The sequence below is a fragment of the Alosa alosa genome, chromosome 12, assembly GCF_017589495.1.
Source record: "Alosa alosa isolate M-15738 ecotype Scorff River chromosome 12, AALO_Geno_1.1, whole genome shotgun sequence".
Classification (NCBI taxonomy): domain Eukaryota; kingdom Metazoa; phylum Chordata; class Actinopteri; order Clupeiformes; family Clupeidae; genus Alosa; species Alosa alosa.
In genome coordinates, this window is record NC_063200.1 from 15,974,391 (window position 1) to 16,001,890 (window position 27,500).

Genomic DNA, 27,500 nt, shown 5'->3' on the forward strand with positions numbered 1-27,500 from the left:
TGTGTGTGTGTGCACGTGTGTGTGTCTGTGTGCGTGTTTGTGTTTGTGTGTGTGTGTCAAAGTCAAAGTCAAAGTCTGCTTTATTGTCAATTTCTTCACATGTCAAGACATACTGTACAAAGAGATCGAAATTACGTTTCCCACTATCCCACGGTGGAGACAAGACATATTTTACCAATTAAGTCCACAAACAAACATAACATTCAAGTAAACAATATAAAAGTAAATAAGAAGACATCTTTAACACTTCCCTGAAGCAAGCCATCGTCCCATCATGTTTCAAAGCTGCCACCATCATACCTGTGCCGAAGAAAACTGCTCCATCCTGCTTCAATGACTACCGCCCTGTGGCACTGACACCCATCATCATGAAGTGCTTTGAGCGGCTTGTCATGTCACATATCAAAGCCATTCTCCCCCACCCTGGACCCTTCCAGTTTGCATACCGAGCCAAGCGGTCTACAGAGGATGCAATCTGCTCTGCCCTCCACCCAGCCCTCACCCACCTGGAAAAAAGAGACTCATATGTGAGATTGCTGTTTATAGACTTCAGTTCTGCATTCAACACCATAATACCACAACAACTCATCTGCAAACTCGACAAACTGGGACTCAGTACCTACCTCTGCAACTGGCTACTGGACTTCCTCTGTCAGAGGCCCCAAGTAGTACGTGTTGGCAACAATACCTCAAGCAGCATCACACTGAGCACAGGGGCCCCCAAGGCTGGCGTGCTCAGTCCGCTGTTCTTCACCCTGCTGACGATGACTGCACTGCAACCTACAGCAACAATCACATAGTGAAATTTGCTGATCATTAATAACTCTGGTGGGTCTCATCACCAAGGGCTTACTTAGACTCAATACAGGTTGGAGGTCGCACCATCTGACCACGTGGTGCAGGGACAACAACCTCCTGCTGAACGCCAGCAAGACCAAAGAGATTGTTGTTGACTTCCGGAGAGGTCACACCCAACACCTGCCACTGACCATCGACGGTGCTGTGGTGGAGAGAGCTAGCAGCACCAAATTCCTGGGGGTGCACATCAGTGAAGACCTCTCCTGACCACCAACACTGCATCACTGGCGAAGAGAGCTCAGCGCCGCCTGTACTTCCTGCGGAAACTCAGGCGCAGCAAGTGCTCCACCAGCCATCATGACCACATTCTACCGAGGCACCATTGAGAGCATCCTCTCCAGCTGTATCGCTGTGTGGGCGGAAGCTGCACTGAATACAACAGGAAAGCCCTGCAGCGCATAGTGAACACAGCTGGAAGGATCATTGGTGCTTCACTCCCTCCCTGAAGGACATTTACACCACCCACCTCACCGCTTTGCACGACCAAAATTGTGAGTGATGCAAGTCACCCCGCCACAATCTGTTTGATCTACTGCCCTCTGGGAAGAGGTACAGAAGCCTGCGCCCCGCACTACCAGACTCACCAACAGCTTCCATACACCAAGCTGTAAGGATGCTGAACTCTCTCCCTCCTCTCCCTCCACCCCTCAGCTACATAACATCCTGGACATTGGACCCACAATGGCAGCCTGCACTACTCCACTTGCACACTTGAACACTTGCACACTTGTACACTTTACAACTTGGTGTTGTCCTGAAAACACAACACTTCTGCTGCTCTTACATAACTTGTAACCACTATGCCACTTTCTTTATTACTCAGGTCAAACAGAACTACCCAAGCCTCTTATTGGCTGACTTTGCACTAGTTTTTATTGACTGTCTATGCACAATTTCAACAAAATTTTGCTGATCTTTTATTTTTTCATTATTATATGTGCCCTCTTATTTACTTATTTACTTACTTTTTTGTTTACTTGAATGTTATGTTTGTCTGTGGACTTAAAATGGGTAAAATATGTCTGTCTTCACCGTGGGATAGTGAGAAACGTAATTTCGATCTCTTTGTATGTCTGGAACATGTGAAGAAATTGACAATAAAGCTGACTTTGACTTTGATGAAGAAATAAGAGCAGCAAAATTTGGGTTGAGATTGTGCAATTGTGCATACAGTAGACAGTCAATATAATAGTGCAAAAGTCAGGCCAATAAATGGCTGAGGTAGTTCTGTTTGACCTAAGTATGCAAGTGGCATAGTGGTGCAAGTTATGTAAGAGCAGCAGAAGTGTGTTCAGAAGTGTTTTCAGGACAACAGGACAACAACAAGTTGCAAAGTGTACAAGTATAAGTAAGTATATATACTCTTTTGATCCCGTGCGGGAAATTTGGTCTCTGCATTTATCCCAATCCATTGAATTAGTGAAACACACTCAGCACACAGTGAGGTGAAGCACACACTAATCCCGGGCGCAGTGAGCTGCCTGCAACAACAGCGGCCTTTCGGGGGGAGCAGTGAGGGGTTAGGTGCCTTGCTCAAGGGCACTTCAGCCGTGCCTACTAGTCGGGTTCGAACCGCAACCATCCGGTTACAAGTCCGGAAAGCTAACCAGTAGGCCACAGCTGCCCCTAAAGTGGAGTAGTGCAAGTGGAGTGCAAGTGGGTAGTGCAAGTGGCCAGTGCAAGGCAGCCATTGTGGGTCCAAAGTCCAGGATGTTATGTAGCTGAGGGTGGAGCGGGGACATACAGTAACATCCTGGACTTTGGACCCACAATGGCTGCCTTGCACTACTCCACTTGCACTACTCCACTTGCACTACTCCACTTGCACTACTCCACTTGCACTACTCCACTTGTGCACTTGCACACTTTGCAATGTGTGTGTGTGTGTGTGTGTGTGTGTGTGTGTGTGTGTGTGTGTGTGTGTGTGTGTGTGTGTGTGTCGTCCAATCTCCCTCCCGTTTGACCCGGTTCGGTTCTCTCCATCTCGTCCACAGGAGATGCAGGTGGAGGAGCTGACTGCAGTCCGGCAGACACTGCAAGCCGATCTGGAGACATCCATCCGTCGCATCGTGGATCTGCAGGCTGCCCTGGAGGAGGTGGAGTCCAGCGATGAGAGCGATGATGAGAGGTAAGGCTGCTTTCTGGTGTAGCTCAGACACACCTTTCCAGACACACACACACACACACACACACACACATACAGACATACACACTGCTCACCAACCCACTCACATCTGGAGGGAGAGAGTGGACTCAGGTAGATTCTCCAGCATCACTGACTGTAAAGAAGTAAATGTTGGAAATTGGGTTGTATGAAGTGGGAGGAAGTCTGTCGTCACCACTGATGTTAGTTAATTGATAAGATTTAGCAGATGTTTTGCAGACTACTAAGCACACATTAGAGGGTGACTGCTACCACTGATCAATATGCTGCACACACACACACACACTCACTCACTCACTCACTCACTCACTCACTCACTCACTCACTCACACACACACACACACACACACACACACACACACACACACACACACACACACACACACAGACACACACACACACTCATGTACACACCAACACACACACACACACACAGACACACACTCATGTACACACCAACACACACAAAATCTTTCTATAGGTCATATGCAATGCCACACATATTTACAGTTATTCATGTGGGAGGCACATGCATGAAAATATCAAAACTAAGTGACACAAGGTTTTGTTTTGTTTTTGTGAGAGGGCTGTGGCTAACTGCGTTAGTGATTAAAACTGTGCTTATCAATGACATTCTAAATAATGTTGCCACCCTCTCTTGTGAATGATTCATGCAAATTTGATCAGTGGAGACCAAGAGGGTTTCACTTAGCTCTCATCAAACCATTCAAAAAGCCTTTTTAGCCCTTTTTTAAAAATGTTCCTGACGTGATCTGTGATTGAAGATTTTGTTTTTGCTCCCATTTGAAAGCCCTGTCAGGATTCATTTGCAGTCACAGATGCACAGAGTTGCTCTGAGAGGCATCCTGATTCTGAGTTGAAATACAGTACTGTAGATATTCCCATGTGGGCCCAAAGGAAGCGACAGTTGGAGTCTTTTAATGGAAAGAGCTGGTTCCGTTATTTTGTGGTGAAATCTCTTGTTTAAGCACACACACAGAGACACCCTTAAACAAGTACTCAAATGCACACAATTACACACTCAGATAAACACATACACACTCTCTCTCTCTCTCTCTCTCACACACACACACACACACATACACACACTCTCTCTCACACAAACACACCCCCCACACACACACACACACACACACAAATCCCAGTGTCTCCTACCTTCCTGATTGTTTCTCCTCCTTCTCTCTGGCCAGTGTTCGGACGGCTGTGGAGTCCTTCACGCGAAAGCGAGACCTGTAAGCACCTCGGTCTGTCTGTCTCTCTCAGCCTGTCTGTGGCCAACCTGTCTGTGGCTCCCAGCACCATGGCCTGGCCTGACTGCCTCTAGTTCTGCCCATCTGTCTCTCTCGCAAATTTAACCTGTCTGTCTCTCTTAGTGCCTTTCTATGTAGCTCAGTGACATCAGCATGGCCTGTCTGTAGCTCAGTGACATCAGCATGGCCTGTCTGTAGTTCATATCTCAGTGATATCAGCATGGCCTGTCTGTAATATCTCAGTGATATCAGCATGGCCTGTCTGTAGCTCAGTGATATCAGCATGGCCTGTCTGTAGCTCATATCTCAGTGATATCAGCATGGCCTGTCTGTGGCTCATATCTCAGTGATATCAGCATGGCCTGTCTGTCTGGCTCTGCCTGTCTATCTCTCCTGTCTGTTGCCTTGACTCCTGGCACAGTAATGTTAGCCTGCCCTGTGTGGTGTGCAGTAGGTTCAGCCATATGTGTGTGTCTGTGCCTTTGTGTAAGAATGCCTAATGCCTCAGCCGTGTGTGTGTGTGCGCGCGTGTGCATGTGTGCCCGCGCACGTGTGCTACCTCAGCTATGCCAGCACCAGTAGTTTTAACGCCCATCAGCAACATTCTAAATGCCACCCATCACCTGGCACCGAGAGATAAGCGTGTTTCACCGCTAGCATCCGTCAACAGCCCAGAACCTTCCATCAGGCCCCCGAGCCGAGACAGGCCTTTCCTCCATAGTGTGCCACGTGGATGAATATTTCATCTCCCAACTGCTTTCATTTTGTGCTTTCCATCAAGGTGATGGGCATTTTTAGTGCAGGCTTGCAGTGATAGTGCCCTGTTTTGAGCACACTTCTGCTAGCATGACTTGACCTGGTTCAGGAGACTTCGAGCAATTAAATACACTCTGGTGTGCATGCTACACAGCTGGGTTTATTTTGTTTACCTCAAAAAATGAGCATGCGCTACAAACAAACAAAACAAAAATCATGTTGAGACATTCAGAGATGTCAGTCTCTCTGACATGTTCACGCTCATTTACACACACACACACACACACACACATATACACACACACACACAGACCTACACACACACAAGCACTGCTTGTTAAATATGAGGAGCTTTTCGCTGTGTGGCAATTCTCCATTGAAAGTTCACCAACTGTGATATGCTTTGTCTGTTGAATAATACATGTGCATTAGTCAAGACCCCCCTCCATCTCCCTCTCTTTCTCTCTCTCTTCTGCTCTCCCCATCTATGTCACTATTTCTTGCTCTCTTTCTCTTTTGCTCTCTCCATCACTGTCTCTCTTCCAATCCTTCTTTCTGTCAATGTATCCATCTCTTCCTCTCTCCATTTTGTCTCTCTCTGTAAATATATATCTCCACATCCCCTCTGTAAATATATCTCTCTTTACATCCTCCTCTCTCTCCATCTCCCTCTCTGTAGATATGTCTCTTTCTCTCTCTCTATCTATCTCTTCTCTCTCCATCCCCCTCTCTGTAGATATGTCTCTTTCTCTCTCTCTATCTATCTCTCTCTCTTTCTCTCTCCATCCTCCTCTCTGTACATATGTCTCTTTCACTCCTTCTCTCTCTATCCCCCTCTCTGTAGATACTGTATGTCTCTCTCTCTCTTTCTCTCTCTCTTTCTCTCTCTCTATCTCTCTGTCGCTGTCTGTCGGCGTATCCTCTACCAGCGGAGGGCTGGTGTGTGTTGCCCTGCACCTCTGCTTGGCTCCAAGCTGAATAAATAGCCCAGGCACGGAAGCCACTCAGGGTGGCAGAGGTGCTGTTGCATATGCTAATGTGGCCAGTGTTTCTGACAGCACCACGTGTGGGTGGGTGTGTGTGTGTGTGTCTGTGTGTGTGTGAATGAGTGTGTGTGGGTGTGTTCAGCTTTTACTGAGGAGGGACAATGGAGGGGGTAAGAGGGGGCAAGTGTGCTGTTTCATATTTATATATCTGTGTGTGTGTGTGTGTGTGTGTGTGTGTGTGTGTGTGTGTGTGTGTGTGTGTGTGTGTGTGTGTGTGTGTGTGTGTGCATGTGTATATCGTCTGTATGCATGCGTGTGTGGGTGTGTTATTGTGTCTGTGTATGTGTGTGTGTATAGAGATGTGTGTAGTCTGTGTGTGTGTGAATGTGTGTGTGTGTGTGGGTGTGTTCAGCTTTTACTGAGGAGGGACAATGGAGGGGGTAAGAGGGGGCAAGTGTGCTGTTTCATATTTATATATCTGTGTGTGTGTGTGTGTGTGTGTGTGTGTGTGTGTGTGTGTGTGTGTGTGTGTGTGTGCGCGCATGTGTATATCGTCTGTATGCACGTGTGTGTGTGGGTGTGTTATTGTGTCTGTGTATGTGTGTGTGTTTATAGAGATGTGTGTAGTGTGTGTATAAGAAGTTGAGAGAGGATTGTTTAAGTATCAGAGTCAGAGTGTGTAAGTGTGTTCCTGTGAGCTGGACAGTAGTGGGGGATGGATCCTCTGTGTGTGTGTGTGTGTGTGTGTGTGTGTGTGTGAGAGAGAGAGAGAGACAGAGACAGAGAGAGAGAGAGAGAGAAAGAGAGAGAGTGTGAATGTCTTTATACCCCTGTCTTCTGCGTGAGGTCACCTGTGTATGCTGGTGCAGGTGTGAGACCTGGACTCCTAGAGATGAAGAAGCCTAGTTAATGAATTCACTGATTACACACACACACACACACACACACAAACACACACAGGCATGCACATGCATGTGTACACAAACTGAATACAGGTGCATACACAAATATCTTCCACATACTTACGCACACACACACACACACACACACACACACACACACACACACACACACACACAGATGCGTGTGCCTTGCCGAGGCGCATCAGTGAGGTTATTAGTTAGGCTGTGGGAGATATCAAAGCCTGCTGCAGTGCAAACAGCTGGTGGCTACCATCCTCCTCTCCCCACACACTACCAGCAGAGTGAGAAAAATAAATAAATAAAAGATGATTGCAGGGGCCGGAAAAGAGAATAGTATATAACAGGACATCAAAGGCTCTGCCAGCGTGCGCAACGCGAGCCGTAAAGATGGAGGGGGGGCGGGTGTGTGTTCTGTGTTCTGTGTTCTGAAGAGAAGGATCTTTTATGTTCAGAGAGGAGGGATGTCCAGAGTGCTTAAGGTCAACCAGCAGGCCCAGAACTGCTGACTCCAATCTGCCAACAGTCTGGTTCTAGTCTAGTGACTGTCCAATCAGATTCCACTAACCGGGCCTTGCCATGATCTGGTCGCTGTCCAATGCACATTGGTTCAGTCAGATTGCATTGGACTGGATCTGCCCCTATCTAGTCGCTGTCCAATCCAATGACTGTACAAACAATCAGATTCCTGTGAACCGGATCTGCCCCTATCTAGTGGCTGGCCAATCAGATTCCTGTGAACCGGATCTGCCCCTATCTAGTGTCTGGCCAATCAGATTCCTCTGAACCGGATCTGCCACTATCTAGTGGCTGGCCAATCAGATTCCTTCTAACTGGATCTGGAATGGATTCAGCCATGATCTGCTGGTTGTGCAACCAGAGCGCAGCTGAGAGAATCAGGATAAGATCCCACCCCTGACCAAAGATAGAACCCCAATTAGCTGATGTCAGGTCCATCTCAGGCTTGTTTCAGTCATTTCTGGCTAACCTGTGAACTAATCAGTAACCAGTAATCTGTTGAACATCATCTCTGGCTAACCTGTGACCGTGTGTGTGTGTGTGTGTGTCTGTGTGTGTGTCTGTCTGTGTGTGTGTGTGTGTGTGTGTGTGTGTGTGTGTGTGTGTGTGTGTACATGTGTGTGTGTGTGTGTGGCCAGTTGTTTTTGACTGATCGAAACGTGTTGCTAGGTGACATTTGCTCTTCCTCCTTACCACCACACATATGGTGTGCTATCCAGTAACCAGTGACCTGTTGACCTTTGACCTTCCATGTTGTGACTGTGTCCTTCCTGTTTTAGTGACAGCATATCCAGCGTGGGGTCGGTGGGCACGGAGGATGTGGGAGAGGGCATCCGCACCTGGCTTGGGGTTCCACGGGGTCGAAGGTCAAGCTCTCCCTACGGTAGTGGAAGCACCACAGGACGCCAGTCTGCCACGGATACGATGAGCACATACAGCTTCCGGTAAGATGGACACACGTCATAATATAATAATAATAATAATAACAATAATAAGCTTTATTTGTATAGCACCTTTCATACACAAAATGCAGCGCTCAAAGTCCTTTACATTTGGAGGACTTCAAATGAAATGAAATGTGAACACCTCTAAATCACATTGAAAATATGTGTTCAATATGATCAACGTTACTAAACCACATTGAAAATATGTGTTCAATATGATCAACTAAATCACATTGAAAATATGTGTTCAATATGATCGACGTTACTAAATAGGTAGTACTCCTCCTTTTGGCCGAAATTCGATCCCAGTGCCGGAGTGGTGATGGGGACACTAACCAATACCTTGACCTTTAACAAATAAAGACGCGCACAAATTTGATTGATGCTCTGTGGGCTCAACAATGTAGTAAATGACTACAATCGAATTTGTACGCGTCTTGATTTGTTAAAGGCGACGGTATTGGTTTAGTTGCCCATACAGCACACATAAGCTATCAAGCCATGGTTATCAGTAACCATGAGAAATGAGGTGGACCAAGGACCACTCATGTTGCAGTGCAGAAGAGCTTAACTCTGATATAGGAGATTGTGTTGATGACAGAAGACCAAGTAGATGATGATCCCCCCCCAAGGAAACTGTAAATATTTAAATGAAAATAGTGAATATTTAAACGTGTCCAAGGGGCACCTAAATTAAAGTGATACAGTAAAAAATCCAGACTTTGGATCTGTCAAGAACAGTCCAGGATTTTTTTTATAATATTATTATAAAAAAATATAATATTTTTATTATATTATATAGAAATAGGGGTGTTTACCATTGCATGTATAGATTTACTGGTTTCCATTTGCAAGTGAATGTGATGTGCTAGGCTGGGGAAAAGAATAGAAATGAGAGCTTGATAGTTTGTGTTTGACCAGCATCACACAGACAGTTGAGCATTGCACCATCCACAGGCAAACAGAACACTGTACCTGCAATGCAGTGCAGTACACAGGCATAGCTTAAACCCTAGTGCACTACACAGTGGTGCTCCACACACACACACACACACACACACACACGTGCACACACACACACACACACACACACACACACACACACACACACACACATACAAAGTAATGTTAATTAATTAAAAATATGCACCATTGGCCACAATTAAAGCATGGAGCCTGCGTGGATAGGTCTCAGTTAAGCTTGCACATCTGGATACTGCAAATGTACTTCTTTCTTTTTATTTGCTTCTTTCTTGTACTTATTTCTCCAGAACATTCACCTTGTTGTCTTTAAACCATTTGTTTGTAGTTTTCGCTCCATGTGTGTTGCTGGAACGTAAATCTTCTCCGAAGTTGTAGTTCTCTTGCAGACTGAATCAGATTGTCTTCCAGGATTTACATATATTTTGCTGAATTCCTTTTACTTTTACCTTTACAAGCCTTCCTGGGCCTGGTATGAAGAAGTATCCCCACATCAGGATGCTACCACCACAAATTAGGGATGGTGCATTTTTGGTGATGTGCAGTGTCCGCCAAAAATAGCCTCTATTCTGATGGCCAAAAAGCTCAATTTTGGTGTCATCAGACCGACGAACTTTATTCCATTTGATCTTGGAGTCTCCCACTTGCCTTTGGGAATCCTTTAGTCGAGATATAATAAGAGCTTTGCCACTCACCCATAGAGCTTTGACTGGTGAAGAACTGTATGCAGAGTTTCTCCTATCTCAACTGCTGAAGCTTTTAACTCCTGCAGAGTTGTCATAGCGGCCTTGGTGGCTTCCCCCACCAGCATCCTCCTTGAACGATCACTCAGTTTGCGGGGATGGCCTGCTCTAGGCAGATTTACACATTTGCCATGATGGATTTCACTGAACTCCAGGGGATGTTCAGTGACTGGAAAAATGTTTTGTATCCATCCCCTCACTTATGCTTTTTAGTAACCTTTGAGTTGTTTGGGGTGTTCTTTTGTCTTCATGGTGGAATTATAGCCAAGAATACTGATTGACCAGTGACTGGACCTTCCAGACGCAGTTGTCTTTATATTACTATACTATACACATTCACTGCACACAGATGATCTCCATTTCACTAATAACACTATAAACACCATTTGGCTGGACCACTTGTGTTAATTTAGGTCAGTCACTTTAAGGGGGGTGAATATTTATGATACATTTTCAATTAATTAACATTACTTTGTAGAAATTTGCTTTCACTTTCACCTTAAAGAGGGGATTTTTGTAAATGATTGTAAAAAAGGCCAAATTAAATTCACAAAGATTTCATTTATTAAAGCAATAAAAGGGTAAATATCAAAGGGGGGGTGAATACTTTTTATAGGCACCGTACACACAGACACACACACGCACACACGCATGCACACATACACAGAGAGAGAGATAAAGAAAGAGAGATAGAGAAAGAGTAGTGGAGAGAGAGAGAGAGGTGGAGAGATTACTCTGAGGGCATCATACTGGAGTGAGAGAGAGGTGATGTGAATGTTTCCATGCAGAGCCAGGAGCACTGCAGCCACCCTGAGACGCCGGCTTGCCAGGTGTGGTCAGGTGTGGTCAGGCATGGTCAGGTACGGTCAGGCGTGGTCGCCGGGGAAACACACTGGAGCTGAACGGAGTCACGCAGAGCTCAAGGGTTAACCTGCATGTCACCTCCTCTGACTCCTGATTCTCCTCATGTCTATTTCCTCTTCTTATCACCTCCTCCCTCTCTTCTCCCTCTCTCTTCCTCTCTATCCTCCCTCTCTTCCTCCTCTCTTTCCCTCTTCTTCATCTTTCTCTCTCTTCCTCTTTTTATCCTCTTCCACTTTGTCTGCCTCCTTCCTCTTCTCTTCATCTTCCTTGTTTCCCTCTCCCTGTCTTTCCCCCCTCCTCAATTCTTATTTTCTCTTTCTTCACATTGGTCCTCCCCTCTTCCTCCCGGCTTCTTCTATCCTCCACTCATTATTCTCCCTTTTCTCTTAGCCCCCTTCCCTTTTTTCTTTCCATTTCAGCCAATCAATCTCTTCTGTTTTGCATCATCATCTTCTTCTCTTTTTTTCTTCTTCTTGTTGTCCCCCCCTCCTCTCCTCCATCTCTTGAAGGCAGTGAATATGAAGTGTTATTATGCTCTTTATTTGTTTATTGATGTGAAAGTGTCCTCTCCTGCTTTAATAAACCCTTTAATAAACCCTCAGCTTCAAACTCTCCTCTCTCTCTCCTCCTCCTTTCTCTCTCCCCTCCTCTCTCTCTCTCTCTCCCTCTCTCAGGTCTTGTGCTCAGGACCTGGAGGACGACTCTTCGGAGCGGGGTGGCGTTGAGAGCGGCGGCACAGGTGGTCTGGGCCGGGCGTCCTCGTCCTCTGCGTTGTCCGAGCTTCTGGAGGGCCTGCGGAAGAAGCGGGCCAGCTGGCAGAGCGGCTCAGAGGCCGGTGAGGGCAGCGCCGTGTCCCTGCCCATCTACCAGACCACCGGGGCGTCCACTCTCCGCCGACGGCCTTCCGCCCTCTCCCTCGGCCCGGACGACATTGACAACGAGTCCCTGGACGGCTCCGGCTCGGCTACTCCGACCCCGTCGACCCTCGCGCCGCCACGGCCGGGCATCCTCAAGCCCCCCAGCCCCCGCCTGTCCCGCGCGTCCAGTCTGCGCTCTCTGGACGAGCAGGGGCCGGCAGGGTCCGGCTTAGGGGCACCCTCTGGTGGCAGCGCGGGGAAGCTGAGCCGCTTCAGCTCGTCCGACTCGCTGGCGTCGGTGGCGTCCTCCGTCACGTCGTCGGTGGCCGGAGGCGCCCGCCGGACGCTGCCCACACTGTCCATCCCCGAAGAGAGCGACGAAGACGCCCGGCTCAAGCCCATCCTGTCCGGCGCCACCTTCCAGCCAATCAGACGCCGCCTGCTGGGCGGGCTCGTGGCGGAGGGCGGTGAGGGTCAGCTAGGGTCCGAGTCACTGGTGTTCCAGAACCGCCGCATGGTCGACCCCGAGACGAGCCCGGAGAGGGGGCGAGGGGTCCTGCGCTCGACCGACACCGGCGACGCTGCCTTGGACATCCTCCCGGCCATCCGCCGCGCCCAGTCCACCAGCAGTCTGGCTGGTGGCTCACAGCGCGGAGGAAACCGGCGGGCCCTCAGCGTCCACTTCGGTGAGCTACCGCCCTCGTCCCGGGCCTCGCGCCGCGGCTCCTCCTCGGACTCGGACTCGTCCAGCTCAGGGGGGTCACAGAAGCGGCGGGGGCCGCAGGGAGAGCGTCTGGAGGCAGAGGGCAGCGAGGCGGCCGACGTCAGCTCCGTCATGAAGAAGTACCTCAAGAGGGCTGAGGTCGACTGAGGTGAGCGAGCGCGCGCGCCCGACGATGACGACGACACCGCTAATCAACACTCAAGAGCGAGCCCGACTCCTAATGCAGCGAAGAATCGCCACTTTTGAGAACTTTCGGAGGAAGGAATATGAACTACACAAGTTAGGGGTCGCCCTCAATGGGGGCAGGTGCTGTGTACGGACCTGAGTGAGTGCGAGCGAGCATAGAGCCTAATGTTTCTGTGACGCACTTGTGAAACCATATTCACCGTGACGCTGTTTTCGCTATGTGAATAAACTAGCATGGAGTTGCATTGTTTGTCGTCACATCACATGCCTTAAAGTGTCTGTAGAGACCACGCCAGCCTTTGTCTGCTGTGCTTTAAGTAGCAGGTCCGACTCAACTCCCCCTGAGAGGGACAACACTCCACCGTCAGGAGGAAAAGCACAAAAAAAGTACACCTGAAATTAAAACACTTTGTACACAAGAATAAAAATAAACATGTAAAAAACACTTGCATGTTGTGTGACTGTGAAATCGTTTATGTGGATCTTTTAAAACACACGGTGCATGGAGGCCACAGAGGTTAAGGGATTTTAAAGCTGTAGCCTTGTCATGGCAAGCAGGTGGAAACAGGATTCAGTTTGAAATGCCCTTTAGAAGGCCTGATCTTTTGCCTCTGGCATTTGATTAAATGCTACAGTTCAGGAGCTCAAAGGGAGGTTTAAACATCGCACAACACACACCGCTGACAGGCAAGCTTTAGAGTCAAAGGAAGCATGCTCTATGTAGTGCTTCTAAAGCCACCCACATATTTCTACAAGGATTTCCTACTGAAAAAAAAACAGGTTTCAACCACCTGCAGCCACCTCCTTTTTACAAAACAGGTCTTTATTTCTTTATTTCATGTGACTAAAGAGGCAGACACATCGCTCAGGGAAGGAAGTTTATTTGTCGAGTCATCCATCAGGTCAAACACCCGTGCAGGATTTTTCCTGCTTTAGAAGGAAATGGCTTCTGCAGTCAGGCGACATGTCCATAAGAACAGGTGTGCCTGATGACAAACACAAAGCAACAAGTCAATGCAGTCACAAGAGAAAATAGCTGTACCAGCTTCATGAGAAGATTCAAGAGAAGACTAACATTGGTCACAAACACGCCTTTAAGAGGTAGAATCTTAATCAGAAGTGTTCAGGAAGGAGATAAATCACCATAATTACCCGAGCTTACACCTTCTGTGCAGGCTTCCTACCCCTTCCCTTACCCTAAAAATGAAAATAAAAATAAAAATAAAAATGAAAAAAAAAAAAAAAAAAAAAGTCAAATCGTACAAAAGGGACCAAAATCAGTCACATGTATTGAGATCAAAGCAAGCAAACACACCTTCTTTGGTGGATTGTTCTCATCATCTGAGAGAGTGCTGCCAAGGTCAACAGAAGGAGAGGAGATGAATACTAGAATACTGGCACATCACCAAGAATCTACTTAAGGCTTAAGGGCAGAGTTAGCCATCTACATCACTTAACACAAACAGGAACTTCCATTCTGATACACATTTAAGAATTTCAAAAAAAAGAAAAAGAAGAAGTCACAGTAAATGTCCAATATCATACCTATCCAACGCCTTCTCTGGCTTCTTTCTCTGAAGATGGAGAAAACAAATTAAATTATGAATGCACTGGAAGGGAAATTAAAAGATGTATGCATGTTGCCCCTCACTTTAACTGGGCCTCCGTTTTTGGCCGCCTGTTTTTTGACTGGTTTCTCTGGGGACTCTTCAATGTCTTCCTCATCTTCCACCTCATCCTCCTCCTCCTCCTCTTCCGCCATCTCCTCATCGGATAAATCCTCCTCAACTGGAGAAGTACAAAACATGTTCACACCTCATTTAGAATCTGTGCCTAGACTGCTTCACCCACGTTATATTCAATTTGTTGTTCTAGAAAGGACTGGAGGCGTCACTTACAGGCAACGTGCTCCGCGCAAATATGGACAGGCCCCGAGCCGAACTTAAGCCGAAATGTAACCGGTGGATGTAAGTCCACCCCGGATAAAATAACCTGGTAGAAAATAAAGTACACCATGATTTCAGATACTTGATTGCGGTTGCAATCAGGCGATGTTGCCGTAGTGGACTCCTGTTCTCCAAACTTACAGTAGGCATTGATTTGGCATGAAGCGTCGCTATGGGGATTCCTTCTGTGGCGTCTTTTCCTGATCCGGTCACCAACTCGATGATATTGAACTCCTCTTTCGCGGTGTGGCCGAGACACATCTGTAGAAATTAGGCAAGTAAGAATTAATCGGCTAATCGACATCCTTCACGAACTGGCTTTTAACCAAGGATATAGGCCTACTTACAGATCTGACGGCTAATTGGTGTTGCAGATTCGTCTCCTCCGTACTGAAGGTCTTCTCTTTGTTAGCCTCAGTCAACTCACAACCTGTATGTTGCCCAGGAAATAAAGTTGTAGATGTAATACATACAAGCCGCTAGATGAATTGGTGTTATGCCACTACACATGTATTAATTATACAAAGCCGGTTTTCACATGGTCACGACTTAACAGACTTAGCATACCCCATAGAGTCGACAGAGGCTTGTCTGATTTGTTCATATTCACCGCTTAGTGTCCTTGCAAGATCTGGAGGGTGGAAAACATTAATTTGTCAGTGTACTATAGCGCTATATGAGGGGGTAGTCGATGGGAAAAACGTGTCTCACCTGAGGAAAAAATGGCAGAAGGAACGCGGGGTTCGAGTCCTGCTTTCTCTTTTATGAGTTATTGAGTTAAGGTGGCCACGCGCTGCGCCGGTGACAACAATTAATTACACCCAGCCTAATTAAGCTTATTGTCATCCACGAACCTTTGCGAGCGTCCGCTCCGCTCTGCTCCATGGAACGCAGACATTTCTGGGAGTCGTGTCAGTGTAGTTTTTCAAAGCCATCATCAGCAAATTAACGAGACTCGTCTCTCTCATATGCGTCAAATATTTAGGAAATTACATGTACTAGGGACTACACTATTTCTGTGTTAAATGTACGTGCACAACTTTTCAAAATGTCACCATATTCCTTTCTCCATGCATCTGTTTGAAAATGAATATTTGGACAGTTGCCTACAATCAATAGATTGAAAGGCTGGAAAATAGCCTGGGTTGGTGGACATCCCACTGATTTTCTGATGTTGTGTGTGTGTGTGTGTGTGTGTGTGTGTGTGTGTGTGTGTGTGTGTGTGCGTGTGCACGCGCTTGCGTGTACGTGTGCATTTCTGTGTCTTTGTGTGTTAGATTTGTGTTTGCTATCAGGGCTTGATAATCATATTGTGTGTACATACTGATGCCTGAATAAGGTGAGGCAGGAAAAGAGAATTTCCAGACACCTGTCCTGCACGCATGCACGCACACACACACACACACACATTCTCCCTCTTTCACTCACACATACACTCACACACACACACACATTCCCCCTCTTTCACTCACATACACACACACACACACACACACTCACTCAGTAGACAGTGGTGTGATGTATTTTTAATGTGCCCCTCTGGGCCTGAAGCGCTCAGCCGCCGGATTAGCGAATGGAGAGAACATGAGTAGAGAGTGTGACCGCCGATCCCGAGGGGTTCCCAGTCACACACACACACACACACACACACACACCAAATCCACACACCACCCATCCTCACCCCCGTCGAGCCCCCATCAAAGGCCTCAAGCCGCGGGGATGGGGAGGGTGGAAAGACAGAGAGGGAGGAGAGAAAGAACGAAAGAACGTATGTGAAAGAAAAGAGGATAGGGAGATTTGTCCCGTATGTGTATGCAGGGGTGATGTGGAGAGGGTTTGCTGAGGAGTGTGTGTGTGTGTGTTTGTGTGTGTGTGTGTGTGTGTATGTGTGGTGTGTATGTGTGCATGCTGTGGTAGTGTGGAGAGCATTTGCTGAGGAGGTGTGTGTGTGTGCGCATGTGTGTATATGTGTGTGTGTGTGTGTGTACTGTGGTGATGTGGAGAGGGCTTTGCATATGTTTGCATAACAGCGATGTAAACAGTAGACTGATCATACCCACTCACTCCTCAAGCCAGCTCACAGTCTAGTGGGCACACTCATGACCCAGCACGAACTCTCAGGCCTGTCAGTGCGTGTGTGTGTGTGTATGTGTAGGTGGAATGAAATATTTTCACAGCATGCCTCTATCTTTGTGCGATACAGTATCTTTCTATCTTTGTCATGCCAGCTAACATTATACCACATATCCATAAATATAACATCTCTCTTGCTACCTTTCTCTGTGTGTGTGTGTTTTGTGTGTGTGTGTGCAGGAGTCACAGAGAAATGGAGGCTTGCAGAACAGAGGATCATCACACGCAGTGAGTAGTTGCTAACCAGCAAGTCTTTGTGTGTGTGTGAGTGTGGTAAATGAGCTGGAGAGTATTAGCCATGGTTAGCGCACACCCGTGCTTGTCAGGGAGAGAGCCTTTGTGGCCCACAAACAGCCACAGCCAAAATCTAATTACATGTATGCTGAATGGGAGGCTTTAATTCCTCTTCTCTGCTCCACCATGTCAGTAATGGGAGGGAATTTAAGAGCTCTGTGCAGCCAGTGACACTGCAAAAGGCTCAGAGGGAAAGAGAGAGAGAGGGAAGGAGAGAGAGAGAGAGAAGGAGAGAGGGCGAGAGCGAGCAACAGTGAGGGACAGAGAAGGAGAGAAAGAAACAGAGAGAGAAGGGGAGAGAGAGGGTTCAACTTATATGATTAATAGTGGCAGTAGAGAGAGAGAAAGAGAGAGCAAAAGAAAGAGAGAGAGTTTGCATTCTGTGTTTGATAGCAGCCGTAGAGAGAGAACGAGTGAGTAACAGAGAGAGAGAGAGTGAGTGAGTAACAGAGAGAGAGAGAGGGGGTTTGACTTTTCTGTTTAATAGCGGCAGATCTTTGATCCCCAGGAGAAGTGTAATCATGTTGGCTTTCATCAGCCACGACAGGAACCTTCTCCTTCATCACAACATCATTCAGAAAGCACTGCCACGCAGGAGAGAGAGGAGACAGACGAAATACACTGCCATACAGCCATCCCTCGCATGTAGATTATCTCAGCCCTTTGCAAGCAGAAGTGACTCATTGACATTTACCACAAAAAAAGACAGATTACTCAGTCACTGCCTTGAATAGATCGTTTTCTGCAGCAGGCAGGCAGCACCCTTTTTCAGGCTAATATATGGCCCATTATAGTGGAGATATGGTTCAACTCTCTCTTTAACCTGTTGTGTAGAGGAAGAGCTAGTGATTTTGATTAAGTGGATGCGTGTTCCAGCCACATTTGTTTAACCTACTCTGTCGTGTGAGGTTTGCTCTCTGACGGTTCCAGTACCATGGACAGAGACAGTGAAGCCACCTGACAGGAACTAAAATAGATTATTCATTGGTGAGATGTTTGGAAGTAGGCTTGTTTTGCGTTAAATTGCTGTTGTTGTAAACAATCATATGCAATTGTGTGACTGAGCACAAAGCTCCACAAATGATTAGGGGGTAAATGTGGAGGGGGAATAGATGTTTAATGGCGACAGAATGCTTGACTAACTGCATGGGAATCAGAGCAAGAGATATTTGAAGGAATGCTGCCCCCACCACCACCCGCAGGGTTTTGTTTCTGTGGCTCTTCAGTTTGTACCAAAGCCTGGATACCGGCCAGTTTGTATCCTATTAGACTTTATATGGAACTTAAAACCAGACTGTCAGGGCCAACACGTTACTGCTAAAAGGGTATACTTGGGAAACTTGCATTACATATAGTATTCTCCGTAATAAGATCGTCAACTGGTAGGGCTTGAATTGCAGCAGTGCAGTGGGTAGACCTACATGATCTGCATGTTTCCCGTGGAACAAACCAAAGTTACTGTACTGCACTTTCAGACTGAATCGGATTGTTTTCATCAGTCTTGGTGGCTCATTTGCGGTAATCAGTACTAGCCTGGTGTTGGCATTACAATGATGTTGGGTGACCTGAAGTCTGTGTAGGCTGTGTAATGGAATACCATAAGGAGATACATGCAACGGAAGACAACACGAAGCGAGAGGGCGGAGAACGACAGTAGAGGAAGAGAGAAAGAGAGAAAGAGAGGGGGAGGGAGGGCAGAAACTCTCACACACAGACACACACACATACTCGCATAGGCGCGCGCGCACACACACACACACACAGCACACTGCGGAGTTCAGTCGAGGGGAGATGACAGGGTGAAAGAGAAGAGCGAAATTACAGCGCAGAGCAAACAACCCATTCCGCTGCCGCTGCCCGCCCGGTCGACCGAGACCAGGACTACCACTCGACTCGATCAGATAGTCTGGGACCCCGGGTTTGTCCTCCTGGAACCCCGCGGACTGGCTCCCACCATGCCGTACAATCGCTCGGGTGAAAGTCGTGCTCGCTGCGCCCTTCTTTGGATGGGGATACTGTGGACAGTCGCACTGGCCCAAGGTAATGTGGTCGATAAAGATGCAATCAGGCTTCTGCTTTTGTCTTAGTTCAGGATTTTTGGGAATATCCATATTCGAACTCTCTTGGTTTGGGTTTGGGTGACTTTCGAAACTTTGCATTGGCACTTGCGAGGGTACTGTGGTAATTTCAATGACTCCTGTCGATCGTGGCAGACTCGTGGCACGGTCGATGGCAGCAGACAGGTATTTGTGTAGAACTGGCTATCTTTACCGCGGCGTGCGCTCTAGGCATCGCCTAGAGATAAAGCGCCGCTATTGTGACTCGTGTAGCGAGCTGCTGGGAATACATTTGCTGGTGTTTTGCTCGTAACGCGCGTCGTTGCTTGCATTATGTAGGGCAGAGTGAATGTCATCAAGGCACGAGGGTTTGTGGTGATTGGTCTGCAGGATAGGTGCATAAACAAAGGCGAAGACTGCGGGATCCCCATTCAAAAGCTGCGTGCCTCTGGACAAGTGATTGTGTATGTGTAAGCATAGAAAAAGAGTTTTAACTGAATTATAAATCAGATATCGCAACAGAAATCGAGCGAGCAGATGAGATGTTGGGAGAGAACCGTTTTCCAGTTGTTGATGGCTCCCGTCCCTCACAGGGTACAACGTGTTCGACGATGTGGCGTTTCGCCATCAGTTTAGGTTCGACTTCAGTTTCGAGAGTTCTTCAAACAGCTATACTTTTCTTTCTTCTTTGGTTATCTTTTGTGTATCGAGTTCACGCGAGGTGTCAGGTCAGGCTAATCTAGTGATGCTCGGGGTTCCATTGCACCAACACGCAGCCGAAATCACATGCTATAGATGGGGCAGACAGGGAGATTCGGTAGAGCCACACCAGTATACAGAAAACTACGAGTTTCCACTTAGTATCATTACTGTAATTGTAGGTATGCTGGCACTGTGTTGTGTTTACCTGCCCATCTCTCGCCTAATAGTTTCCAGTCATAAACTCAATCCAGCGAGACGAATTTGTCTCACGCACACAGTCTCTGTGTCACTGTCACACTCTCTCACACACACACACACACACACTTATTGATTCCTGTTGTACTGTCAACTAGTAAAATTAGTTTCAAGTACACTGGCATTTGATGAGCGTCAGACAGCTTGGGGTGGGCCAACACAACATATTCAAATAATAGCATCCATCTGTGCTGTTGCCTCACACTGCCCTAAAAGAATGGTTAACACTGACATCTGTGTTACCCTCTGTTTACATACATACATTGTGAGTGAATGACAATGATAACAGCAATGGTAACATCAGCTTTTGTCAGTCACCCTAACAGGAAGGACTAATGTGTTTGGCCCTTACACTACAGAGACGGATCTATTTTGTGACACAGCGGTCGGCGTTCCTAGAGCTATTACATCTGCCGGCCACCTAATTACAGACTTCTGTTTGTGTCTGAGTGCTCTGTGACCAATGAGCGTGACTGGGATGAGACATAGAGAGACGGGCACAGAGAGGGAGATAGAGAAGCATAACACTCCTTTATTAAAACAATATTAGGTTTTTATATAGGCCTACTACAAAGTAAAAACCATTGATAAGTGTTATGGCCTCAAACTGAACTGACCGAATGATGAGAGAAAGAGAGAGACAGGCTGCGGCTGTGCTGTCTCACTGCTGCTGCCCATTGAGAGCAGAGAGAGAGAGAGGCTGTTTTGCTCTCTCTCTCTCCACTCCTGCCCATTGAGAGCAGAGAGAGAGACTGTTTTGCAGTCTTTCTCACTGCTGTTGCCCATTGAGAGCAGAGAGAGAGAGAGGCTGTGTTGCTCTCTCTCTCTCCACTCCTGCCCATTGAGAGCAGAGAGAGAGACTGTTTTGCAGTCTTTCTCACTGCTGTTGCCCATTGAGAGCAGAGAGAGAGAGAGAGAGAGGCTGTTCTGCAGTCTGCAAAACAGGTGCAGTTGCAAGCCCCTGTGGGCTGGTGAGGTGAGATATCAGCACCCTGAGGCTCCATTAGGCAACTTCAGAGCTTATCTCACCGGCAGGTGATGGAGCGGAAACGACTGTAGGTGCCACCGTCTGGTTTGCATGCACCGCAATAACAAACACGACCAGGACTGGCGTTGTGTAGAATTGTCAAGTAGGCAATAAACTGGCTGGTTGTGTAGAATTCTCTAGTTCAAACAGAATGGCTGTGTTGTGTAGAATTGTCTAGTAGGGAATAGACTGGCTGTGTTGTGTAGAATTGTCTAGTTCAAACTGACTGGCTGTATTGTGTAGAATTGTCTAGTTCAAACTGACTGAATGTGTTGTGTATAATTGTCTAGTAGGGACTAGACTGGCTGTGTTGTGTAGAAATGTCAAGTTCAAACTGACTGACTGTATTGTGTAGAATTGTCTAGTTCAAACTGACTGAATGTGTTGTGTATAATTGTCTAGTAGGGACTAGACTGGCTGTGTTGTGTAGAAATGTCAAGTTCAAACTGACTGGCTGTATTGTGTAGAATTGTCGGGACTAGACTGACTGTGTTGTGTAGAATTGTCAAGTAGGGATAGGCTGACTGTGTTGTGTAGAATTGTCTAGTTCAAACAGACTGGCTGTGTTGTGTAGAATTGTCTAGTAGGGACTAGACTGAGAAGACACAGTGCATCAAATTACAGTGCATCAGTGGATTTAATCTTCCAGAAGAGTTTAGAAGGAATAAAGACTTTATTGAAGAAGAGATGCAAGTAGAATGAGATGGTTATAATAATGTGTGTGTGTGTGTGTGTGAGAGGATGTGTTGGTGTGTGTGTTATATGAGGTGGATGTGTGGGTGTGTGTATTGTTATCTGAGCTGAATGTGTTGGGTGAGTGTGTTATGTGAGGTGGATGTGGATGATGTGTGTGTTGGTGTGTGTGTGTGTGTGAGAGAGAGAGGATGTGTTGGTGTGTGTATTATATGAGGTGGATGTGTGTGTGTGTGTATTGTTATCTGAGCTGAATGTGTTGGGTGAGTGTGTTGTTTTTTATAGGAGATAGATGTGATGGTGCGTGTGTTGGTGTGTGTGTTATTATAGATGGATGTGATGGTGTGTGTGTTGGTGTGTGTGTTATTATAGATGGATGTGATGGTGTGTGTGTTGGTGTGTGTGTTATTATAGATGGATGTGATGGTGTGTGTGTTGGTGTGTGTGTTATTATAGATGGATGTGTTGGTATTTGTGTTGGTGTGTGTGTTATTATAGGTGGATGTGTTGGTGTGTGTGTTGGTGCGTGTGTTATTATAGATAGATGTGTTGGTGTGTGTGTTGGTGTGTGTGTTATTATAGATGGATGTGTTGGTGTGTGTGTTGGTGTGAGCGTGTGTTGTTTTGTGAGCTGGATGTAAAGGTGTGTGTGCCAGTATGTCTGAAGAAAGGTGTTGAGCCCTGGGTCTCACATGGGAAGTGCTAATGGAGAAGTAGCTGCGGGGTGTCCAGTGGGGCGTGTAGCGTGACACGGCCCTGTGTGTGTGTGTGCGTGCGTGTGTGTGTGGAGCGTGACACGGCCCTGTGTGTGTGTGTGTGTGTGTGCGTGAAGCGTGACATGGCCCTGTGCGTGCGTGTGCGTGAAGCGTGACACGCCCTGTGCGTGTGTGTGTGTGTGTGCGTGAAGCGTGACCACGGCCCCAATGCGTGTGTGTCGCGTGCGTGCGTGCAGGCGTGGCGTGACACGGCCCCAGCGTGTGTGTGTGTGTGCGTGAAGCGTGACACGGCCCTGTGCGTGTGTGTGCGTGCGTGTGCGTGAAGCGTGGCCACGGCCTGTGCGTGTGTGTGCGTGAAGCGTGACACGGCCCTGTGCGTGTGTGTGTGTGTGTGCGTGCGTGTGTGCGTGAAGCGTGACACGGCCCTGTGCGTGTGTGTGCGTGCGTGCGTGTGTGCGTGAAGCGTGACACGGCCCTGTGCGTGTGTGTGTGTGTGAAGCGTGACACGGCCCTGTGCGTGTGTGTGTGTGTGTGTGCGTGAAGCGTGACACGGCCCTGTGCGTGTGTGTGTGTGTGTGTGTCGTGAAGCGTGACACGGCCCTGTGCGTGTGTGTGCGTGAAGCGTGACACGGCCCTGTGCGTGTGTGTGTGTGTGTGTGTGCGTGAAGCGTGACACGGCCCTGTGTGTGTGTGCGTGTGTGTGTGTGCGTGAAGCGTGACACGGCCTGTGTGTGTGTGTGTGTGTGCGTGGCCGCGACCCTGCCCCAGCGTGTGTGTGTGTGCGTGTAGCGTGACACGGCCCTGTGCGTGTGTGTGCGTGCGCGTGTGTGTGTGTGTGTGTGTGTGTGAAGCGTGACACGGCCCTGTGTGTATGCCCTTGACTGGCCGGTGGGGTGTCAGCCTCGGCTCTGAGGCCACGGAGCCTCCTTGGAGGAGCAGATAGGCTGCTCCTGCTCCCACGGAAACGCACCGGGCTGGAGCTCATCCTTCTCTTCCAATCACGTCACTTCCCAGCTCACCCGCTCCTTCGCTCTCTCTCTCTCTCCCACTCTCTGTGCTCCCTCCCTCTCTTTCTCTCTTGCTTTCTCTCTCTCTCCTTCTCCCTCCCTCCCTTTCTCTCTCTTCCTCTCTCTTCCTCTCCCTCCTTCTTTCTCTCTCTTGCTTTCTCTCTCCTTCTCCCTTCCTCTCTCTCCCTCTCCCTCCCTCTCTTTCTCTCTCGCTCACTCTCTCCTTCTCCCTCCCTCTCTCTCTCTCTCTCTCGGCTTCTCTCTTCTTCTCCGTACTTCAACCCTCAGCGCCTATTTGTTGCTACCGCCCACTGAAATTAATCCAGTGAGATGGAGAGAAGAGGGGGAGAGGAGGAGAGAAGAGGGGGAGAGGAAAGATGAGAGGAGGAGAGGAGTGATTTCCCTGCAGTAGGCCAGAACACTCCTTAGGAAGGCAGGAGAACAGTAGCTATTCAGGTAGTGCTGCTTAGCACAGACTGACAGGTTGTTATCTCAGACCGGAGGAAGAAATACTCCCCCTTGTGTGTGTGTGTGTGTGTGTGTGTGTGTGTGTGTGTGTGTGTGTGTGTGTGTCTGTATGTGTGTGTGTTTGTGTGTGCATGTGTGTTTGTCAGTGTGTGTGTGTGTGCGTGTGTGTGTGTGTGTGTGTGTGTGTGTGTGTGTGTGTGTGTGTGTGTGTGTCTATTTGTGGTTAGGTGTGTTAGATTAGGTCTGGGTGCTCTCTGAATTCCCCCCAAGCATTGCATTTTGACACGAGTGCTGTTGATTTTTAATTAACTTCTAATGCTCTAATCTGAAAATAAAATAAAACAATTACCTATTGACAAGCACCTGCAGGGAACACCAAGGACGAAGAAAACCCGGAGAATGTAATGGATAACACCCTCAGGCTGTTCATTACGGAGAAGTCCTTAATGTAATGTTGTTGCGCTGGTCTTTTTGATGGCAGACAGACAGACAGCTAGACAGACAGATGGAGAAATTGAGAGAGAGAGAGAGATGAAGAGAGAGGGTTAGGGAGAGAGAGAGACACCATCAGTGCTTCTTGTTTTAAACAAGATCAGCATCAGCATCAGGCAACTCTTTTATGGTCCTAGACAGCATTGGGACTCAGAGGCAATATGTCTCCATTCCCTTCAGACCCCCACACAACACACACACACCTCACACTCTCTCTGTTTCTCACTCTCTCCCCCCTGTCTCTTTCTCCATCTATCTAAAAATACACAGCTCACCGACAGACAGAATGGCAAGTCAATGGCCAGCAAGACACATTACATAGGCAGAACGTTTTTCATAGAGAAGCAGATATACATCAGATAGACTGACAGGAATAGATGAATGGATAGATAAATTAGAGATCAGAAGATCCATCAGGGTCCATGCACGCTAACTTGAAGACCTCTAAGACACACACACACTACCCTGAAGATTTCTGACACACCTACCACAGGCATACACACACACACACGCACACATACACTACCCTGAAGAACTCTGTTGGTTTGCTCAAACTAATACTTGAAAGCACCATGTTTCCACCCCCCTGGCACAGTTCAGTGGTTTGTCCCATTTACATTCCTATTTGCATTTGTGCATTTATCAGGGCTTTTATACAATGATCTGTCCCAGAAATGATGACAAAATCATCATAGAAATTCAGTCTTTGCAGGAGTGGTGTTAAGGGATTTGCATACACGGCTGTCACCAGCTGTCAGTGATTGTGAAGACATCACAACGGTCATTTTATAGTTTGACTAAAGCTAAAAATATTTAGAAAAATACTTGAAAGGTTTTATATTTATAACCTTCCAGCAAAGGGTTCCCTGCCAAAGGTGGAACCCCTCTGAGTTCTCTCTGGAGATTAGTTTTCTGGCTGTGAGGAACCGTTTAGAGGTGCTGAGAGCCTTGAAAGAAAGGTTCTTCAAGGTGAAAAAGCTCTTTCAAATAGATGTGCATCATGACATGTTTGTATAAAACTAGCTAGCGAATAAGGACACAGCCCTCAGTCTTTCAAACACCAGAGGGATGGAGACAGGGTGAATTGGCAATATCTATTCCAGTCGTTCTGCTACTGTATCTGTTGTGATATTTGAATGGGTTTTCCAGCCCGGTGAGCTAAACTCCATTGTTTTCTTCAAAGTGGTTGTATGCACATCCCACCTCACTGAGGCCAGGTGCATACCTGATGAAGACCCTGGTGGGTCGAAACGTTGCATTATGTTTTTAACTCAATAAATGTAGTTATTCTGGGAGATTGCAGTGTGCGGACAACTACTCTTCTTTCCTAAACTCCGTTGTGTCGTATAGTCTGAGTGGCTGGTGGGAACAGGGAGGTTGTTGATCTGTCCTTCACATAACCACTGCATCATGAAAATGAGTTGGAGCGAGCTACAACTAGACTAAAAATCTACATGCCCACAAAAGCATACTTTTAGAGCACTTAAAACAGCCACTAATGAAGATTAGTCATGAACTGAGAGGAACTGAGCTTCCTGTTGTCTGAAAGTGGATGGAGCTCCTGTCCAGCCGATGAGAGTATTTACAGCAGATGGCGGCTCAGATCTGGCATAGATCCGGGTCAGTTCTGGCTCATTTCCGGCTCAGCTCTTTTTTTCCCCTAAAGTATACTTTTGGGGCTTTTTTGCTTTAATTGCTTTTAAAGGACATGAAGAGACTGACAGGAGGCAAGTGGAAGAGATGAAGAGAGAAGAGATGGGGTGGGATTGGAAAGTGACCCGGCCAGTTACGTCCACAGCCCCTCCCCAATCCGCCAGTTCGTCTGGCGCCCCCAAGCTCCGTGGTGGTTGAGTTCTAGCTCAGATCTGACACGAGCCTGGGAGATGTGCACCTGATCAGGTCAGATCCGGTTTTCCAGACGTGGATTAAGTCTAGTCCTAGTCCTAGTCCAAAAGCTGTTTTTCAGTGAAGCTCTCTTCTAGTCTTGGACCAGGCTTAATCCACATCCAGGAAAGCGGCCTTAGTTCTGATAAAAACGTAAGCAGAGTAAAAGCACATTAAAGGAAACAACAGCTCTGGATCTCGTCTGAGTGAAACTCTAGTTCAAAATCATGCTGTGAGATAACAGCCATGTGAGATAACAGACAACACAAAGCTTTAAGAACTGGCTCAGGGCATTAGATTTAGAATGTCAATTTTAAAAAATACTGGCTAGGACACAACATTAGCCGCATCGCATCTGGAATGATGCTCTGCACTAAATTTGGATTTGAAATTCCAGACGCATTAAAGTTCACAAGAGATCATGGATTAAAAAATATTTGGACAGTATGCAGTTTGGACAATAATAGGAATACTCTGAATTCAGTGTGTGTGTGTGTGTGTGTGTGTGTGTTCAGTGAGTTCTTCTGAGTGGAAACGTCGAATGCATTTCACACATTAGTGTGCATGGCACACCTGCGCCGGCAGTGTTTCGCTGGTCGTTGGGTCCAGGCGATGCTGTGGCTCTCACCGATTACATGTCATCCGTAGCAGCCACAGCGCTTGTTTGTTTACCGCAGCCTTCATTTGCTGCAGCTGACTGGCTACCCTGTCAAACAAGGCATTCTGTTTCAGCACTACGGACAGCGCTATTTATATCACACTGTAGCTGTCCAGGGTATTGAAGTCAAATAAGATGCTTTCTTGCTTTTTCTCAGTTTGTTTAAAGGAGCAGTATAGAGTGATGTTGCAAATGATCAAAATCCTTTTGAGATCTGAAGCCATGATTTATCTCACAAATTAACCCTTAAAGGTGTGGGGTTTTGAACATTCTAACATAAGAACAATTCAAGGTTCTAAAATCCTATGTTGAATTCAGAGCCATATAAAAGTACCTTTATACGGCTCTGGTTGAATTCAATGAACCCAGATATTCTTTAGAACATTCATTTTCCA

At 47.2% G+C, this 27,500-nt stretch overlaps 3 protein-coding genes across 3 annotated transcripts in view; 2 read left to right on the plus strand and 1 right to left on the minus strand.

Moving 5' to 3' along the window:
- Positions 1-13,218, plus strand: part of LOC125304917 (unconventional myosin-XVIIIb-like) — a 65,941-nt gene extending 52,723 nt beyond the window's left edge. The window contains exons 40-43 of the mRNA XM_048259444.1: positions 2,853-2,986; positions 4,234-4,275; positions 8,254-8,418; positions 11,681-13,218. Of these exons, the coding sequence (XP_048115401.1) occupies positions 2,853-2,986; positions 4,234-4,275; positions 8,254-8,418; positions 11,681-12,734 (1,395 nt within the window). The 3' untranslated portion in view covers positions 12,735-13,218. The remainder of the gene's footprint in view (positions 1-2,852; positions 2,987-4,233; positions 4,276-8,253; positions 8,419-11,680) is intronic.
- A 360-nt stretch (positions 13,219-13,578) lies between these two features.
- npm2b (nucleophosmin/nucleoplasmin, 2b) lies at positions 13,579-15,466 on the minus strand. The gene is made up of 10 exons (XM_048259443.1): positions 15,431-15,466; positions 15,287-15,350; positions 15,067-15,149; positions 14,861-14,980; positions 14,672-14,765; positions 14,425-14,561; positions 14,319-14,347; positions 14,089-14,125; positions 13,926-13,970; positions 13,579-13,759 (listed from the first exon to the last, which is right to left on the minus strand). The coding sequence occupies exons 2-9, from the start codon at positions 15,321-15,323 to the stop codon at positions 13,932-13,934; spliced, it is 576 nt and encodes a 191-aa protein (XP_048115400.1). The 5' UTR covers positions 15,324-15,350; positions 15,431-15,466; the 3' UTR covers positions 13,579-13,759; positions 13,926-13,931.
- Positions 15,467-18,848: 3,382 nt separating this feature from the next.
- LOC125304862 (seizure 6-like protein) overlaps positions 18,849-27,500 on the plus strand; it is a 60,604-nt gene continuing 51,952 nt past the window's right edge. Inside the window, 1 exon segment of the mRNA XM_048259378.1 lies at positions 18,849-19,186. Coding sequence (XP_048115335.1) covers positions 19,102-19,186 — 85 coding nt within the window. The 5' untranslated portion in view covers positions 18,849-19,101.